This window comes from Podarcis vaucheri (genome assembly GCF_965113315.1).
Source record: "Podarcis vaucheri genome assembly, chromosome: 10".
Classification (NCBI taxonomy): domain Eukaryota; kingdom Metazoa; phylum Chordata; class Lepidosauria; order Squamata; family Lacertidae; genus Podarcis; species Podarcis vaucheri.
In genome coordinates, this window is record NC_138748.1 from 36,941,418 (window position 1) to 36,961,772 (window position 20,355).

General features: G+C 42.6%; 1 protein-coding gene across 4 annotated transcripts in view; it reads right to left on the bottom strand.

The window, feature by feature from the left end:
- Window positions 1-7,609: 7,609 nt before the first annotated feature.
- Window positions 7,610-20,355, bottom strand: part of KITLG (KIT ligand) — a 108,043-nt gene continuing 95,297 nt past the window's right edge. For 3 of the 4 annotated variants that reach the window (XM_082241042.1, XM_082241041.1, XM_082241039.1), the window contains 4 exons: window positions 12,764-12,873; window positions 12,603-12,679; window positions 11,376-11,460; window positions 7,610-9,602 (listed from right to left, as the gene is read on the bottom strand). In XM_082241042.1, the coding sequence (XP_082097168.1) occupies window positions 11,421-11,460; window positions 12,603-12,679; window positions 12,764-12,873 (227 nt within the window). In that variant the 3' untranslated portion in view covers window positions 7,610-9,602; window positions 11,376-11,420. The remainder of the gene's footprint in view (window positions 9,603-11,375; window positions 11,461-12,602; window positions 12,680-12,763; window positions 12,874-20,355) is intronic. The other variant, XM_082241040.1, reaches the window with a different exon arrangement.

Genomic DNA, 20,355 nt, shown 5'->3' on the forward strand with positions numbered 1-20,355 from the left:
GAATTCCCTTACTACACCAGCATTGGAGGGGTAGGCACTTACCCCTCCACCAACCAATTTTTTAACCAATGCCTAACCGCAAACCTTACAAGTTGTGATGATTTGCTAAGCAGTAGGCAAAAACCAAATGGCTCCAGACAATCAGCCAAATGGACAAAATTCCTACCAGGCCCCTGCCCTCAAAGCAGGCGACCCCATGAGAGGCATAGCAAAGTCTAGCGCAAAATCCCTGATTCAGGGAGGGTGGGCAGGTGATCCAGTGCATGCAGCAAAAGAGGCCATTCAGAGCTGCGTGCCCAATATTTAAAACCTTTGAGCCCAACCCATGAATTGGCAACATTAAAATCTCCCCAGAAACTCAAGTGCCCAATCACAGCCTGTGGCCATCCAAACAGATCTGCCCAGCAACAGTGGGGTGGCCTGCAAGACCCCACCGCAACACGTGCTCTCTGTTAAGGAGAGTACGCTTTCCAAAAGCTGGGAAAGCACTAACAAGGCACTGGGAAAGAGACAGGAGGACTCTGGGACCCTGTCAGAGCCCTCTTGCCTTTCTTCCAAAGCCCAGCACCTCCTTACTTGCCTTTGAGAAAATATTGTGAGGGCTGTAGGCATGAGGTGTAAAATGTTGTCGAGGGCCAGCAAAAAAGGCATAGAGGGCCACATGCATGTTAGATTGCCCTGGTCTGAACTGTTTGCATACTGCAGATGTTTATTGCTACTGATCAGCATGCTACACAGTCCTCACTTATTCTGGGTCAGGGAAATAAGTCTTGCTTGTGTGTTCGTGGCAAGCATCCAGCAGGTAGCAGTAAAAGAGGTAACTGCCCAATGATGAAGTTGCAGAAGAAACAAACATACCTTGGAAACGGGGAACATTTTTCTGCAGAAGGGTCATGCCCTCTTCTGGGCAACTTTCTGAGGGAAAGCACATGCCACTAGTGGGTGGGCCAGAGGCAAAGGTGAGCAAAGCAAGAAATGAATTTTTTACTTCTGTGCAGTAGGCTTCTACACACATTAATTGCCTTTTCCTTTTATTTGTTAAGAGAGAGGGGGAAAACACATGTTTTCCATTAATAAACATATGGCTCCTCCTCTGTTGGTAGTCCTGAAAGGATAAATGTTAAAAGACATTCAGTTCCATGGGCAAGACAGATGAATTGTCATAATATTCAACAAGGAAAATGAAAGCTATGAGGAGAAGGAATGTCTAACATGCAGGCTGTTTGGCATTTGTGCTCTTTGGTCACTTAAAACTGATACAAGCCACACATTCTGCCTTTCAGCTTCTTTAATTGGGCCTATTTTACTATTACACTTCATTCACCATGGCACAATAGCTTACAAACAAAGAGGCGCTTGTAGTCTCCAAAGAATCTTTTTTCCCCACAAGTTCAAGAAAACCTCTCATTTTGCCAAAAGAGACAGAAAACTGCCCCTGTGTTCAGGCCTGGACAGAAGCCCAAAATGTCACATATGTCTGGAAAAAATGAATCTGTGCTGTGAGTTTCTATTCTTTTTCCATGGAATTTACCAGAAGGGGCTGGAGGTCAAGAGGGCCATACTTGTTTATAGAGTCAGTCCTATATTATGCCCAGGTTGTTGAAGATGAACGAAAAAGAATTTTAAAAGACCCCGGGGGGGGGGGAGTAATAGCAATTTAGAAACGAGAAGCTGAATCAATACCTGCCAACATTTTGCAGTGCCTAGATTGACAATAATATAGCCTATCATTTTGTTTGTAAGTATTTGACATTTTGGACTAGTTACCATTAAAGCTCCCCTCCGCCAAAGCTATTTTCTATTCAAGCATATTAGATAAACAGAAAGGAACATAGGAAGCCGTCTATCTAGTTCAGTATTGCATACCCTCCAAGTGTCCAGATTTTCCAGGGACAGTCCCAGAATTATGAAAGATGTCCCAGCTTCTGATTTGATCCCAGAATGTCCCTATTTCCCCCACCGGTGTTGCTGCCGCCGTCAGTGGCTTCTGTAATTCCTGGACTGTCCCTGGAAAATTGGGATACCTGGAGGGCATGCCAGACTCGACCAGAGAAGAAGTGGGTATGAAGTGGGTGAGCTCTTATCAAAGGGGCTCCAAATGTTGGAGCTAACACTGGCCACCGGCTGGAATCTGAGGAACCACTAGGTTGCTTGTGCAACCTGATGCCTCAGGCGTCTCTTCCATGTGGAATCTCTTGGAAAGCCCTACAAGCGACACAATTAAACACAGTTAGGAGCAAAATAAAATTAGGCAAGCTCCATTTGTGTGTGGAAATGATGCAGGGGACTTTTGGACCCATGCCAGAGCAAACATTCTGTTTTTTAAAAATGTATAAGAACTTATTAGTACATGACTGTGTGTGCGCGTGCACACACACGCACGAGCATGCACGCACACATTTCAGTTCCTTTATAATTAATTCTGATCCTTAGAAGAATTTCAACCATTAGTTTGTAAATAATTGATGGTAGAAGTAGACGGAGAGTTCCAACTTCTTAAGCTATAGTAGAACTTGAACTACTGAACCTGCTTGCCCCAGTAAAACAAGATGATGTCCCCAGGTTTCCAAAACTTCCTGTAAAAATGGCTTTTGATAGCTCATATGGAAACACTCCATGTTAACATGTCAGCTAGAATTACATCTGCGTCACTGGGTTGGATTTTTGTCTAATGTAAACTGATGTAGCAGTAGGAAAAGGCATACAGCTATGAAGTTCTGCAGCAGCCGAGAGTCAGAGTTATAGGTGAAAATATTAGCGTTCACATTAATTGCGGGGACATTTTGGTTTCTATCATTCTGGAAAAGGTGGCCTGGAAAACTAGCCTGTCAGCCTCCCATCTAATTTTCAGAAGCTCATTCGTTTGTAAAATTGGAGTGACAGGCTTGTAGGCTATGTGATGCTGTGAACTATTATGGTGTATCCAGACCTGCTTTCCCCAGAAGATCATGTCCAGGAGCAGCTGGGGCATTTTGTGTCACATTCCCTGTGGAGTCACTGATGAGCAGAGCAACCCAAACCCCCCTAGTCTTGTGAGCAGGTCTCTCATAGTAAGCCAACCTGTCACTGCCCGTGGAGGCGGGGGCATTCCCGAGGTGTGCGTGGGCTTGTTCCCAAGGGGTGCAGAGGGTGCTCTCCCAGGTGCGGGGTAGCCGCACATGAACCCACCGATCCTGCTTCCTTCCTCTCCCCTTCCTGCTCACCTGCCTCCTCCAGCTGGGAGCACGGGGCAACGGCACACCGCCCACCCTTGACTCCTGTGCCTACTGCCAACTGTCAGGGGGAGGGGAGGAGCTGCGCCAATGGCTTGCAGTAGGCATGGGAGTCCGAGTCACGGGTGGGGGGAGCACCAAATGTCACCCACGCTCAGGAATGACACCTCGAGCGTTCCTCTGCCAGCAGTCAGCACAATGGCTCTGAACAGAGTTTACCAGAAGTTTAAGGGGGCTGATGCAGCTGGGTATCTATTGAACCCAAGCTCGCCTCATTGCCATCAGGGCTGATCACTGAACCAGCTCCAGGCTGCTGTCCTTCTGCCTTGGCTGCTGTGTTCAGAAGGGTTGCAGATTTGGCTCTGCCCCTCTGGAAAGTGTGACTGGATTGCGGCATCACTGTGGTTACAGGAAACCATGTTCCTCACTTGACACAGCATGGCTTGTTATGCTCCATGTAACATCTAAAAAGATGTTGCCCAGATGTTGCACTGCCTTCTTCCTCAGCAATGAATTCAAGGGCTGCGATGTGCGCTATGGAGAGAATCTGATTTGAGTTTGGGGTTTTTGCGAGCCATGGAGTGAATCTGTTGAAGATGAAGTCTGATCTCCTGGTGACTAAGCATATCATCTTGGCATTGTTTGACCATCTAGAGGATCATGCAGTTTTCACCTCTGAAGCAATTTGCTCCAAGCAAGGAAGAAGGGCAGCCCAGCTTCATGCAGTGCTCCAAGGCATGGCATAGAAGCATCCAGTGTTCTGCACCCACTGAAGATTTCACCTGTCAGAAACAATGCCCAACAGTAGAGGTTTTTTCTTTCTCCTTACCAGGTGCAATGGGCATCACTTCTGTTTGCTGTGAGGCACTGGCAAAAGCCAGGTCTCCCCCTCCTCCATTAGTGATTGGTGGTGGTAGCTAGTAGCTCATTCACATTCCTACATGTGCTTAGTGCACAATTACTTATCACAACATACGTATCTTCACAGGAGCCACTTTCGTTTTCAAATTTCAGAGGGAGAATGCTGTAAAAAAACAGCATCACTAGATGTGGCAAATGTTAAAACCTCATCATCTTGCTTATACTCGTGCACTAAGATCAGGCTTAAGCCTTTGCTAATAGGGTTTATCAAGTTTGGGCAAGCATCTAAGAAATTGAATTCCACAGGTGTAGGACTGTTGAATTTGCTCCCTACAGGCTTCTTTTTTCCTCCAACATGGGCACACATAAGAAACTAAATCAATGCCAGCTGAACAGCTGGCCATCTGGCACAGGTCCTATGGTGAGCATTATAGTAATCTAGCCACAAGCACAATGGCTCCAGGGTCAAAACCCTAAGGCTGTTTCACTAGAATATAGCCCCTCTAAGTCACATGGTCTCATTTGTCACCAGTGTTTCATGATTGTCTGGATTCAACTACAGTTGAGTCACATGCACCCAGTCCTTAATGGCATTGATTCCAAACATCTGGCAAAGTGCAGTACAAACAAGAAATACATACATTGACTGTTGCAAAAGGTTTGACTAATAGCAAATGTGCTGATATTAGGAAACAGCTTTGGGACCATTAGGAAGAGGATTTCCTTAAAGATCTAGAGACCTTTCAAAGCTCATTAAGAATATAGCAGTAATAATATCATGAATTCCACAGACGATGGAAGGAATCAATTAGGGATGTGATATTGTGTTAGCACCCTGTGCAATTAAACATTATCAGTGTATATAATGCTGCTGCTGAAAAAGGGATGCCATATTTAAAAGACTGCTGATCTTCCCCAGGAAGCCTCTCCTTATAGAGTGAATGAAAGGAAAGCACTCATTAAACCTCAGTGCATAAAATTCATTGTTTAGAACAATAAAGCATATGTATATAATTTCAGATTCAACCAATATAAAAAAGGGCAGGGGTATACATCTATTTTTAAGAGGACACATAAGATACACATTACATTTTATAAACTTGGTCAATTAACCTTCAGTCAGATTACAAATACACATCAAAATATACATAATCTCAATCCATGACCGAGCCAGCAAAGGAATATATCTGTCCGATAAGAAGGAGCCTGAAGTTTCTGAGTTCCTAGGACTTAAATATATTTAATAATTTTTTTTTTGACATGGCTTCTTTTAAAAATACAGGTGAATGAAATTACTAGTGATACAGGGGAAACTATTATGTAATTCTCAAACTCTTATTCCAAATAGCTGAAACAATACAAACGTAGATTTTTGATTTAACAATTAAATAGTGTGTAGTCTGGAGAGTCTAACCACATTCAAAAGAGAAAGGAACATAGCATGGCACATTTGTATGAAATACGGATCTAGAATGAGTTTGCAGTGAAATAAGTACCATTAAGTTATTCAAGTAAAATCTCTTGTAACATAGCATATTGAAATTTGCCCTGTGTAGCTAGCTTCTTTCTGTTTCCACAGAAGCTATCCATGAATTCACTAGATGCACTTTCACAAGCTCCATAAGGGATAAAATGATGTTGGCTTAATTGATCTATTAATTTTCTTTAAAAAAAACAGCATTTTTATTCTTTTGGAGGAATATACAGTTGTACCTTGGATCCCGAATGCCCTGGAACTCAGACGTTTTGGCTCCCGAACTCCGCAAACTCAGAAGTGTTTGCTTTGGTTTGCGAATGTTCTTTTGGAACCTGAACATCCAACGGGGTTTCCACAGCTTCTGATTGGCTGCAGGAGGTTCCTGCAGCCAATCAGAAGCTGCGATTTGGTTTTCAAATGTTTTGGAAGTCAAAAGGACTTTCAGAACAGACTCCGTTCAACTTCCAAGGCACGACTATAAGGGCACCCTTGCTGAAAAACACCCCCTCCCCCCCAAAAAAGAGCACTACATACACTACACAAAGAGAAAATGTTGGATCTGGAGATAAGTCACTGGGGGAAAATCATGGGCAGTGTCAGTGATTTGCACACTGTTGCACAGGAAGTAGGTCTTTGTTCAACACAGACTTTACACGAGCACACATCTCGAGACGTTGTGCAACAGAAGCACACCACTGGATTTCCCCATGGAAGGATCTTGTGCTGTTGTTAGAAGTAGCCCTTCTGTTTGTAGAAGGACTTGATCCAACCCAAAGGATGTTTAAAAAGGTTTTTATCTGAATGATAATGGTGGCTCCTACCCTTATACTCAGTGATCAACAATCCAAAAGAACTCATAAGCAGAAAAGAAAACCCCGCTGGGATTCTGCCCACACAAAAACTGATTCATATCCTCAGTCTACTGCTAACTATGCATTGAGAAGACAGAGGAAGTTCACCCATCCAGATTCTGAATTTAACTGAATTCTTAAATGGTATTGGAGTGATTAATCTGCATTAAGTGATCTTCCGTATGTGCTAAGCCAGCTTCCCACCTCTCCTTATTTCTTTGAAAGAGTGTTTGCCCCTTCTCCATGCTGTTGTGAATGATCCCTTCATGAAACACTTGGGGCTGCAACATCGCACACACAGTGATTGGCACTGTTGAATCTAAAACAGAGCTCTGTGACTCATGAAAGCTAGACAGCCATGCTCTACTTCCCGTGAAGAACAGCTAACTCATTACTAAAAAAAAATATCAGATAATGTGGCCGCTCTGAACTATTTGCCTTGTTGCCCAGAGTCCTGGCTGTGACTGGGCTGGATCCCAATTCTGGCACAAAGACACCAGTTTTACCTTTCTGGTGGAGCCATGCCCTTAAACTCAATAGTAGCCACTTTGACAATTCCAGAATTCAAAATCTGGCCACGAATTATTTTAATATCACAATAAAAGCAATAAAAGGGAAATTAGCTATGTCCACAACCAAATTTAGGTACCAAATAAACAAACTGGATTTGGATCCAAAGATTGCTCTTCCTCGGATGGAGATATCCATCCCATTACAGTTTTCAAAGATTAGGTTGCCAAATGGTAATACTAAATAGTGAAGTAGTCTCCAGATATTTCATCTTTGTGACATTCAACTGAGATGGCCCAAACCACTCAGTCAAACGTCTTAAGCATAAAATGCCAAGGAAATGCTACTCACTGTCAAAATGATTATTCAGCTTTAGTTTTGATGGGATGGTATTCCACTTTGTGCTAATGGAGGTTATTTACATTCAAAGCGAGAACAATGATTGTTATGCAAGCATGGTAAGGCCAGTAGGATTATACTTGGAATTTTTCATTGGCTCTGTAAATGCCTCTTGACCTTAAATTTGTCTCGTTCTGTTTTTTTGGGAAGGGAAAAAGAATGTGGCATTGTTATAAACCCTGCAGTATAAATGAATCTTTGCACAATATGTACTGCAGTTTCCAACAAGTATGCAACGTTACCTTTAAAGCCATTTTAATCAAGCAACAAATGGGTCCTTTGTTCCCTTCTGAAGAAAAAAAGCAGGTTTCGGATATTGCATCCACAACTGTGTTCCAGAACACTTACTGGAATGTGAAATGTTGTACAGGTTTATGGTGTGCATAGTGATTTACTGAGGCATGTTACTATTGACTGAGGCTCTAGTTTCTACCTTGTCGGGGCCTGCACTAGAGCTACATTCAAGCAGATCTTCCTATATATTTAGGTTGCACAGAGATTTTCATGATTTTCTGACTCTAAAGATGGACAGTCACAATTGTAGGCTCTGATATAGCTATGGGCTATAGTCACAGATAGAAGCTGGTGGTCCTGGGCATCATCAAGCCAGCTCAACAGATCAGCTCTGTCATTTGGACTGCAATATGCATCCCAAATATGCCTCATAGAATTGTAGAATTGGAAGGGACCCCAAGGGTCTTCTAGTCCAATGCCCTGCAATACAGGAATCCTGCTCAAAGCCATCCTTCCCTGGGTAGGCTCCAACCACCAACTTTCTGGTTAACAGCCAGACACACTGATCTCATCCTAATTACTACAAATGGTTTTGGTGGTATGTATGCTGTCATTTGGCTTCCATACCAGCCAAAAAAATAACAGGACAGAGATTTTAGGAATGCCAGATTTGTGTTATTTTTAAATCTATCCTAAATACATTCTATAGCTTTTCATATATTATTTCTAAGAGTCTGTGACATATATGAAAAATAAATAAATATGTGAAAATCTTTTAAATAAAGTATCCCTTAAGCATAGGTAATTTAATCACTGCGTTGTAAATGAGCATTTTAACAATAGTTAAACTTTTAGTTTAACAATAGTTAAGATTATAGTTTAAGGTTATTATTGGATTAGTAGCTTGGAATGTAGAGCAACCCAGCTGTTTCACAGAATACAATATCCTGTGAATATCTCTTCCGGAAATAATAATAACTTAAGTAAATTCTATATGGGCTCTGATTAACTTTTAGCACCCTCTTTTAAATTTATGAATAGCAGGTTATTTTCAGTCTTGGATTTGTTGTCCACAGCTTTGTTACAAATAATATCAAGAGGCTGACAACTTTTAAGAAAGTTTTCTCTTTTTTTATTTGAGCTGAACTAATATAATAATTGATGGAGAAGGCTAAGTGATGAAAAGTGTATTACTTTTAAAATTCATTTGCAAATATGAAATGGCATACAGTAAAAGCTAAACTAAACCTTAGTATCTTCGAGATGACATGATTTTTTTTGCAAATGTCAAGAACAAAATTGCATGTTTATATGCATTTTAAATAGACATCATGGCATTTTTTTTTATTCCTGAAGCTGACTTCTTTTCTCTCTCTCCATTTTCTCACTGGAACATTAATAGGAGTCTCCCCAACATCAGGCAATCAATGTTCCCATTCTATTCCGATTGCCCCATTTTCAAGATCCAGTGTTTACTTCTCCTTGATGGATATTAACAGCTTTGCCAAAGTGTATGTTTGTTTTCTGTGACATGGAATAAAATTTCACTTACAGCTCGACAGATATCCAATCTTATTTAATATGAACCCAGTTCCACCGATGAAAGAAAGCTAGCACATTAGTCCACTGCATAACCTTACTTGCAAGTCTTATGTACAGTGCTGAAGATTTGTATTCTCGTTAATTTCTGTGTTTTTCTCCCATTCAGAGTCTCCTTTTGTACACAAAATGCAAATTTCCTGATGACTTTTGGAGTTGGATCACATAAATCCAGAATTACTTGTTCATGCATTCGCGAAATTCCACTGCAAATTTGAAGATGCAAAGAAACAAATCTGTCTGAATATAAAAATACAGTCCATTTCAGTGCAGACTCTTCTTTGATGTTTAATTCAACGTTGGTTTCACAGTAGCACACTCTTTGTCCACAGCTCTATATTCTCAATATGGAGTCACGGGCAACAACAACAGATGCAGACTCAGTCTGTCACTCCAGAAGGAATACAAATATGCTTAAAGCTGCTTCATTTATGAAGCAAACATGGAACTGTTAGCTGCCTAGTAGAGAAGGGGGGGGGGAGAAAAACGCAATAGCTTTTGGGAGATGTTTTCTTGAAATTTGTTTAATTTCACAAATTAGCAAAAGGCACCTCCAAATCACAAAACCAAGCAAATTCCTCCTTTTGAAGCAGTTTCAGCATACATGCATTATGTCTGTAGCAGAAAGGACTTGCCCTCTCAGGGAAGGAAGTGATAGCATTATGAGGTATCAGGGAAGAAGGAAGAGAAGAAGATATAGGAAAGAGAGGAAAGAAATGTTGGGCAAAGTGTGAAAATTTATGAAAGGAATGGGCACAGAAGAGGGTTGGAGGATAGGACTGTGGGATGAGAATATGGGCAACAATGAAAGCATAGAAGAATATTATCCCACGCTGTGTTAACTAGGGGTGTTTGTTCATATATTACCTTCAACATGTGTATGTGTGCCATGCAGACATACGAGTTGAACTGTGCATTTGTAGTTATACAGATGCAATATTCAATGAGCAGTGCTTTTTTTAAAAAAAAAATGTTTAGGGGGTACTTTCATTTTCCTACTCATATTTAAATACTGCCCCTCAATGAGGCAAAACTTAGATTCACAAAATGTTTAGGGGTATGTGTCCCCTGTGTCCCCCCAGAAAAAAACCACTGTCAGTGAGTATACAGTCTGTGTAGCTCTATACACAGTAGTGTACTCTTTCACATCATAAACACATGTATGTGTGTAAAGACAGTTTGTACCGGTGTTCAGTGTAAAGTGGGAACAAGTCATGCGTTAGTGTATGTATGCATGTATGTGTGTATGTATGAGAGAGGGCGGAGAAGAGGGGAAATGTTATGGTGTTTGCCAGCAAAAACCTTGGTCACAAACCTCATTTTATGTACATTCTAAATCTTTAACTTAAGCTCAGTTCACATCTGAAACATATTGGCCAACTTAGCTTAGTCTTGTCAAAGAAGTCAACCCCTAGATGCAATTGACAATCAAGTTATACCAGTCAAGCAGCAGTGAAGGGAGGTTTAAACCTCCCCGGCTATGATATTGGTGAATATCACCCCCTCCGTGCCCTGGATTAGGTGCAAATTGTAAAGCTGCTATGGGTCGAGGGCTGGATTTTTTCCCCATATATGGCTGCAATACGAAATGAATGCTATGATGGAAACTGGAAACTCAGCGAAGGCCCTTATCAACCCACTATATGGATAGGCCATAGAATGCCATATTTCAAAGTGGTCATTTGTACCACAGCAACTACTTTGCAGGTAAATATCCTTTAATACTTTGGAATGCTAATGCAGAGTTTCACAGGAACACATGAAATTGCTGCATACTGAGTCAGGACCATTGGTCCAGCTAGCTCCGTATTGTCAACACTGACCAGTGGTGACTATCCAGTATCTCAAGCAGGGAATATTCCCAGTCTAATATGTAGATGCTGGATATTGCAACCGTCTGCATGCAAAGCAGATGGGAGTTCCTGGGAGTGCCAGTTCCTGGGAGATGAAGTTCTAGCCCCAGAAGGGCACAAGTTGTGTTTTTAGATACTAGAGCTCAGAGGTCTCCTTGAATAGCCTACCATCTCTTGAATACCTCTCTAAAGGGAAGCAAAGGGGCTTACTTTCAAAGGCTGTGACTCTACTGTTACTGAAGCAGTACTTTTTAAATTAACAGCCTGTTAGCTTCAAGTTTTATAAAATAATCCTTAGGGAATAATTACTACTCATTTCAACATTTCAGCATCAGAAAAGGTTTGTGGGCAATTCAAAATTGTCTTTTCCAGAACTTACCAAGACATGAAACAGTAACAGTGTTTATATATATAAAAGCAACAGCTACACCTGTAGAAGTATTTTCTCTTTTTGCTGCAGCATACTGAAAGGTAAACAAAAATCAAAGTGCATTTTTTATCATCTGGGCAGCAGAGAGGATCAGTTTTAACACAATTTTAAAGATCCCTGCTCAAGATGAAAGAGCATCCATTTGTAGAGAAAGGTCATAGGTGGATTTCAGACTTATTGTAAAGCATATTTGGATGAAAATTATGATTTTTCTATTCTTAAGACTCCTCTGAGTTTCTTGTGGGTAAGACCCAGTTATTCAATGGGCCTTATTTCTGAGTAGGCATACAAAGAACTATGTTGGAAGCTGGTGAAAGAACTGCAGTAAACCTGAAGTCTGCATGGGAAGAAAACTTTCTTCTGACTTTTCAGCTGTTTGTTTTACGTTCTGACAGCACAATCCTTTTGCATATCTACTCAGAAAATAAGTCGCCCTATGTTACCCCCGAGAAAGTTAGCTTTGGACTGGAGGCCTAATGGAACATAGTATATGAGACATGACCCAAAGTTTTCCCTCAGATGTATTTCATGTTCAGGCCTCACCTTCCTCCCATCCCTGAAGCAGCACTGCACAGAATCAAATCCCCTTGATTACCAGCTGCTAAACAGGAGGAAGAAGAGTTTGGATTTGATATCCCACTTTACTACCCTAAGGAGTCTCAAAGCGGCTAACAATCTCCTTTCCCTTCCTCCCCCACAACAAACACTCTGTGAGGTGAGTGGGGCTGAGAGACTTCACAGAAGTGTGACTAGCCCAAGGTCCCCCAGCAGCTGCATGTGGAGAAGAAGGGAATTGAACCTGGTTCACCAGATTACGAGTCCACCACTCTTAACCACTACACCACACCCATCCTGCATAGTGCCAGTCACTTCTCCTCTGTGAGTGCCTTCCCTCACATGCATGAAACCGCCTGCAAAGGGGTAGCTTCCCATGGGATCACATTATTTAGCTTACCAGCAGGAGGATTTGATCCTACGTGGTGCTATTTGCAAAGGAACAGCACACCTCAGGACTGAACCAACATGCTCTAGTCAGCACCGCCACCTACCCCCACCAGCTCCTGTTTGTTAAAATAGGGTTTAAAAAAATCCTTATGCCCCCTCCACTCCATCCCCCAGAGCAGCACAAAGCAGATTGGTCTGATCCAGGGGCCATGGAATTATTTTTTTTAATACCTTATTTCGTTATCCTCTTGGCAGATGTTTGATTCTGTATTCTGGTCACTTTCTGAAAAGTGTTTGCGGGTTGTTTTCTATGGAAAAACAGTGGTATATAAGTAATTTTACGTGTCAGCAAATGCATAAAGTAAGCCAGCATTCTATTTGGCATATCTCACCTTCCAGCACAGAGCTCCCAAAATAAAGCCAATAAGAAGAGTCACCAGCCCTGTTAGTGCTATGCTGATTCCATGCATGCTGGCGCTGTTGAGGAAACCCAACTCTGCGTCTGTAATTGAAAACATTTCCAGTTAGCTTAGGCACATTTCTTTCTTTTTAATCTCTGGGGTAACATTGTTCATAAAAGGTAGTTAGGTTTCGCCTTTGCAGGCCATACATCACAAGTTATACCTTGAGAGATTTGTTTGTCATTAGGAAGCATTTGGCTCCCTGAAATTCACAGCTTTATTTGCACTCCCTCCGGAAAGGCAAACATTCTGGCAACTGTATAATCACAATTTTACCATCTGCGGAGCAACATTTACCAAGCTATTTTCTTCCTCTCTCTTTGCAGCAAAAGATCTCCTCTCCCCATTCACCTCCCAAGGCCGCTTAGGCAGAACAGAACAGACTTTTCAGCAGGAAGATACTAGGAGTAAATTTCCTATATGAGCTCACAAGGGATTGAGCAGTATAAACTTAAATACTCTACCACCCCGGAAGTATTTCCCCCCCACTTCTCTGGAGTAATAATAGCAGTGCTTGGAAATGAGCAATGCTGTTGACCACTGGATGATGCTGACCACATATTTCCAATTTACAGGTTATGATTTTAATTAACATCCTGGAAGTAGCTCTGTTATATGCAACAGAACAGAGGGGTGGGGGTGGACAAAAATTGAAAACAACAACAACAACAACAACTACAACAACTACAACAACTACAACTAAACCAATGAAAAATGAATATCGGTCCCTATTATTTGCAAGCAGTCTTTGCTGGTTTTTTTTTTAAAAAAAACCTTTCATACCAAATGGAAACAATTCATTTTTTAAAAATACTGCAGCTTTGTGTAAATATATTTGATTGAGCAACCTACAAGGCATGTTTATATGTGTTTCTCACACACGTTTGCGTTGTTTTACAGTTCAGAAGGATGCTAGTGGCATATGTGTGTGGTGCTGTGTTATGTGACACATAACCGGGCAGGCTGATACCATAACTGAGTGATGTCATTTGGCCCAGAGTACTTAAGTCTGGTTTTATCTCTCTGACCTATATCAAGATTGCCTCCAAGCCTCCATTTCATGATCATGACAGCCACGATATGGCACGTTCCCACAATCATGACTAGGCTGCAAATCCAATGGCTGTCTTTTGAACTACAGGGGAGGAGACATGAGAGCTACCTGATGCCCTCACTTCCCGTAATCCCTGGCAACTGGATGGGGGTTGGAGTCCAACAACATATGAAAGTTCCCTGTTGGGGCAATTGTAGTCTTGGATGGAGGGGAGGTTGTAGCCTCTTTGCCTGCCTCTCCAAATGTTAGGGTATCCCGTTAAAGGGATCTGGGGGGAGTTACCTGTGGAGTTCACCCTATTTGATGTAAGTATTAGAAACCCCTGCACAGACTGACTGATAGCATCACTCCCGGCAGTGTGCTTTTATTTAAAATACATCTCTGGGTTATTTGTGGGGCATAGGAATTCTTTCTTCTTCTTTTTTCAAAATATAGTCCGGCCCACCACGTGGTATGAGGGACGGTGGACCAACCCACAGCTGAAAAAGGTTGCTGGCCCCTGATCTAGAGGTTCCCCATCCTTGCTCTAAATCAGGGGGTCCCAAACTTGGGTATCCAGCTGTTTTTGGACAACAGTCCCCATCATCCCTGACCACTGATCCGGCTAGTTAAGGATGATGGAAGTTGTAGTCCAAAAAATATCTGGAGACCCAAAATATCTGATTTCCCAAAATATTTGGGAAACGCTGATCTAAACCAAGCCTGTCTGTTCCTGTCACAGTGCGGGTGAAAAAAACTATTGTTGCACGTTTTAGTTCCGATTGTTTTTCCTGCAGACAAGCAGCTAAAAACTCAACTCTCAACAAAATCAAATTAAGCACACTAGGGAATGGGATAAGCAGCAGCTAAGAAGTGCCGGGTGTGATGTGGTGCCAGATATACTCGCCATTCCAATTCCTTCCTGTAGACTTTCTATTCATTAGGAACCACTTCTTCTGCCGATGAGATTTTATTTCCCCACTTCAGTTCTACCACAAAAATCCTGCCCACTCCAGTTCAAACCACATCTCAAGCCTCAGTGCAAACAGGGACTGACAATTTACAGTTCACAAAGCTGTCTTGGATTCTAAACCTTGTTTCTAATCAAATCTCTAGCCAACATTGTTTGAACTTTGCTTAGCCCCCGCAGGTGTGCCAACTCTAAAAGGAAATTTTAGTCAAGCAGAACAGATACTTCATGCTTGCATAATGGGAAGGTGGTTATTTTACACCATGCACGCTAACCATAGTAGATAAAAGGTGAAGCTCTGAAAAAACCCCACCTTAGTAGGAACTTAGGAAGCTGCCCTTTCCAGACTCGTGTCCCTGCCTGGGGCATCTAGGTCAGTGTTGTTTGTGCTGACTGACAGTGGTTTTCCAGGTGACTTGGAAAAAAGGCAGGATACTCCCCATCCATCTGCCCTGTGACTCTAATCAGGCTGGGCCAACCTGCTTCAGCCTGGATCTGGTCCCAAATTCATTCAGTGATGGGACTAATGTTTAATTGGATTTTAAAAAACAAAAGCAAAAAGCAAAACCTTAATTAAACATCCAGCCAGGATGGGGGAGGTGATAGGAGATTTTGCATCTTTCAGAGCAGGTGCAATCTGTCAAAGTACCAGAGTAATAGACTTTCCCTCCATGCTTTGCCAAGTGATTGAAGTGCTTTCAAGCTTGTCTGTTGCAGATTTGCACAGAGCAGGGAGGGCTTACCTGTCTCCACCTGCCCTCCAAGATGCTGATAGACTCAAACTCTAATCAGCTTCAGCCAGAATGACCTTTGGCCAGGGATGATGGCTAGTGCAAATACATTGGGGAAGAAGTGGCACCGGTTTGCCACCCCTCACATAGAGGGAGTCAGAGGATGAAGAAGGTTCTTTTCTTTTCTTTGATGGGGTTGAAAGGTAAAGAATTATATAGCTGCTGGCTTCAGACCTTTTGTTCAGGGTGTTTTACAAGGTGAACCTCTGCAGTCAGCAGTAGCCAACAATGGAGCAAGCAATGGAGCTTACTCCCAGGAAAGCACGAAGAAGATTATGGTCCTGTTATTCTATCCACAGCTGCCCTATGCATATAATGGATCAACATTCCTGCATTTTTGGATTCTATTTGGAGGCATGGACTCTCCATAGGGAGTGACCAACGATGCTGTATCACTTTATTTTATGTTCTCTTACAAATAATTTTATATGCCATTTTGCTGCCCATTTATCTAAGTTTGGAGCCCTCTGCAATTTACTTGGGCTTCCACTCTCCTGAATATGTTGGTATCATCTGCAAATCTGGCTTCCTCACTGTTTATCCCAGAATGTGGATAATTTGTAAATAAATTAAATACCAATAGTCCCAATACAAATATTTGGGAAATCTCACTGCTTAGTCTTCTTCACCGTGAACATTGTTTGCTTGCTCCTACTCTCTGCTTCCACTTGCACAATCAGTTACCAATCCACAAGAGGCTATGTCCTCTTATTCCATGCTGTGTTTACTCTGGTAAAAGCATTTGGTCAAAAGCTGGATCCATCCAATCTACATTATGGTTGATACTCTCAATGTACCCTAAATGAGACATGCCTTCCCTTTGCAGAAACCATAGGGATACTACCTTGGAAAGATTTGTTATTCTATATAACTGAAGGGTTAAAAAATGCTTTCCCTGCTCTTAACAGGAACAGAAGTCAATGGACATTTTGCTTCCTTGATCTCCCTTGAATTCTTTAAAACAAAAACCTGGCATTGTATTGCTTACCATCCAGTCCTTGGAAAGCTAATTGATTAGTGGCAAGTTGCATTTTGTTTTTGAGTTCGTTAAGCAATCTCTGGTGTAAGTCATCTAGATTTCGTGAATTTTTCATTTTAAATCTGTCAATAAGCACTCAAGCTCATCTGGTCATCGCTATATGACTCAGCTCTACAGATGCACCCCCACCCAATGTAGTTCAGTTCTAAGTCTGTCCAACAGTTTTTTAAGTGTAAGGTAAAGGGACCCCTGACCATTAGGTCCAGTCATGGCCGACTCTGGGGTTGCGGCGCTCATCTCGCTTTATTGGCCGAGGGAGCCGGCGTACAGCTTCTGGGTCATGTGGCCAGCATGACTCAGCAGCAGACCAGAGCAGCACACGGAAACGCCGTTTACCTTCCCGCTGAAGCAGTACCTATTTATCTACTTGCACTTCGACGTGCTTTTGAACTGCTAGGTTGGCAGGAGCAGGGACTGAGCAATGGGAGCTCACCCCGTCATGGGGATTCGAACCGCCGACCTTCTGATCAGCAAGCCCTAGGCTCTGTGGTTTAACCCACAGGACCACCCACATCCCTTTTTAAGTGTAGGCGGTTGCAATGAATTTGTTTGCCTTCTCTTGTAGTAATCCTTTCACATCTTTGCTTCCTGGCAGCCTGAGTGCTAGCTTCTTGCTTGTGATTTTTCCTTTTTTTAAAAAATACACCTCCATCAAGCACATCACCCCATTTTAATGGTTGTGCTGATCTGGTTGTTGTTGTTTTCCTTCCCTCAAACACTGCTGCTGAAGCTGTAAACTGAAGTAGAAGACTAGTTCTGAGAAGAGGTAGGAGAAAGAGGGACTCACCTGTCTCCCCCTCTAGAAACTGCCTCCAAAGGGAGACAGTTAAGAAGTTGCTCCTCTGCCCTCCCCATGCCAGTCTTCTGCTTCAGTTTGCAGCCTCCACTGCTGCATTTTGTAAAACACACACACACTCACACACTAGGGTAGGGCACAAACTTGCACACATGTATAGCTTGGGTTTTAATCAGCAAAGGCGCTGTGGCTCTTAATATTTCTATTGTAACATCGTCAAGCTTCAAGAATGCAGCAACTCCCATCTGGTGCCAGGCAAGGTGAATAGAGTTGGAAAACTGACACAATGAACCACATACTAATCCTGCTGCCAGCTTTGTCACCCATGGATTTGCTCCAGATTAATTAAGACAAGATTTTAATCTATGTTACTTCAATGCTTTTCACACCTGCACATTTAGTCATATAATTAAAAATAATTGGGCAGAGGAACAAATATGCAGAGCCGATCCACTCTGCTTTAAATTGCAAATGTATTCATTCTTAGGGAACTTACTGACTGAATGCCATGGGTTGTTTTTTTTTGGTATTGCTTTTAAATGTTTGATTAATTGGGGACATCAGAGACTGAAAACATGGAGCCACAGAGATCAGAAGGGTGGTTTCTGAAAGGATACGTGCCAAGCTTCAGCCAAATGGCAGAGGATGGTGCTTTGCTTCAGCAGAGAGTCGAGCTCTCCGTGAAATGCAGTCACTGATACAGAGGCCAGTCGGAGAATAATACAAATAAATACAAAATGAAGAATGTGGAACTGGGTAGCTCCACATATTGCATTAAAAAAGATCCAAAAACAGCTTCTCTGCCTTTCTCTCCATGCAAAAACCTTGCTGGAGAAGACACCACAACACATCACGTCACTCTCTGGGGCACCTGTGAGAAATGACTATTAGCCACTGTATGGGATCTCGAGGAGATAGTGATCTGACATGGTCCACCCTTCCGTCTCTGGTCTCTTCATAATTCTCCTATCTGTATTTTATTACTTTTAATATCCCTTGTGAAAAGGCCTTGGATGTACTGATGACACTGGTCAGCAAAGCCTTTGATGTATAGCTGGCATTTTTGTCTTTTGATGTAGAGTAGCTCTGGTTGAGCCTGTATCGTCCTAATATAGGGGTCAGCAAACTTTTTTCAGTAGAGGGCCAGTCCACTGTCCCTCAGACCTTGTGGGGGGCCAGCCTATATTTTGGGGACAAAAGAAGAAGAACCAATTCCTATGCCCCATAAATAACCCAGAGAGGCATTTTTTTAAAAAACCCCACACATTCTACTCATGTAAAAACACCAGGCATGCCCCACAAATAACCCAGAGATGCATTTTAAATAAAAGGACACATTCTACTCATGTAAAAACATGCTGATTCCCAGACCACCCGGGGGCCGGATTTAGAAGTCTATTGGGCTGGATCTGGCCCCCGGGCCTTAGTTTGCCTACCCATGTCCTAATAGGACACAGGTCTATAAAATACCTGGCTATGGAGCATGCCAAGCAGAAGCTCAGCAGAGTCTATCGGTCATAGAGCTGTGCACCAAGACACTTTCCCACTCCTTCCAGGCTTCTCAGTGGCAGATTGAGGTGCTGCTTGGCAATGTATATTTTGCTTGCTATATGTAATAAAATCTGTAATCTTCTTACCCAATTGTGTTTGTATTGCTTCTGAATCTAATCATTAAAAGAACCATCTTGCATTTAGCAAAACAGCCACAATACCCCCACAGATGGAGACAGCAATACTTCTGAATACGAAGTTGCTGGAATCTACAGGTGAGGAGAGTACTCTTTGGCTCAAATCCTGCTTGCTGGTTTCCCACAGGCCTCTGGTTGCCATGGGATGCTGGACTAGATGGACCATTGACCTGATCCATCACGACAAGTTGTAGTGAGGAGTTAGCAGCCCCCAACAGTTCCTGTTTAGCTGATTGCAGCGTCTGGGAACTTGTGGCCAGGACTTGTAAACAGGGGTGTTTGCGAAGGTGTTTTGAGGAAAAGGCCCAGAATGCGGTCTCGTGGTGTGCGTAGGACCAAGAGACAGTGACCTGCAGCATCCTTGCTATATTTGTCTTCCTGCCTGAGAATGTGCACTACTCTACCTGCAGCAAGTGCAGTCTGGTTGCCTTGCTGGAAGAGAAGGTGTAGAAACTTGAGGCCCACCTATAACCACACTTCAAGCTACTGGGCAAGGTGAGGAATTTCTTGACAGAGCTGAGTGGACAGTCCTGGAAGAGCAATGCAGGTGGGGTGCCCCCCAGGGAGGAGGAAAATTTCCTATTGTGGGAGACAAACCCCTGGAGTTATATCTCCCCCCTACACACACAACCTCCAAGTGCCCTCACACACCTGCCTTTTTGCTGCACATTTTAACAAGGTAAACCCCTGACTTGGATTCTGAAGGATAACCAGCTTGGCTTACCATCACAGCCAGATGGCTAAGCAGAATAGTAGCTTGTCCTTCTTTGGTTGTCCACTATGGAACTATGCTCTGGCTCTTGAGACAAACTTCACGTGACAACATCATGTGGCAATTTTGAGTCATCATGATATTAGATGTTAATGTGTATTTCCAGCCCCTAACAAGGTTCCTGGAAGCCTGAAACAGGACCTTGTGTAGCCATGTACGGGACTTATCATATACTACTGAAACCTTCCAGCAATGTAATATAGTGCTAAGAGAGAGGTAGCTCACAACCATAGCATACATTTAAAGCTCAAGGCTTCCTCCAAAGAGTCCCAGGAACTGTAGTTTATTTAGGGTGTTGGGAATCGTAGCTCTGGGAGGAGTAAACTACAAGTCCCAGAATTCTTAGCGAAAAGCCATGTGCTTTAAATGTATGGTATGAACACGGCCAAGTTCTCTTGAACTTGACTGGGAAGCAGATTCCACAGTTGTGGTGT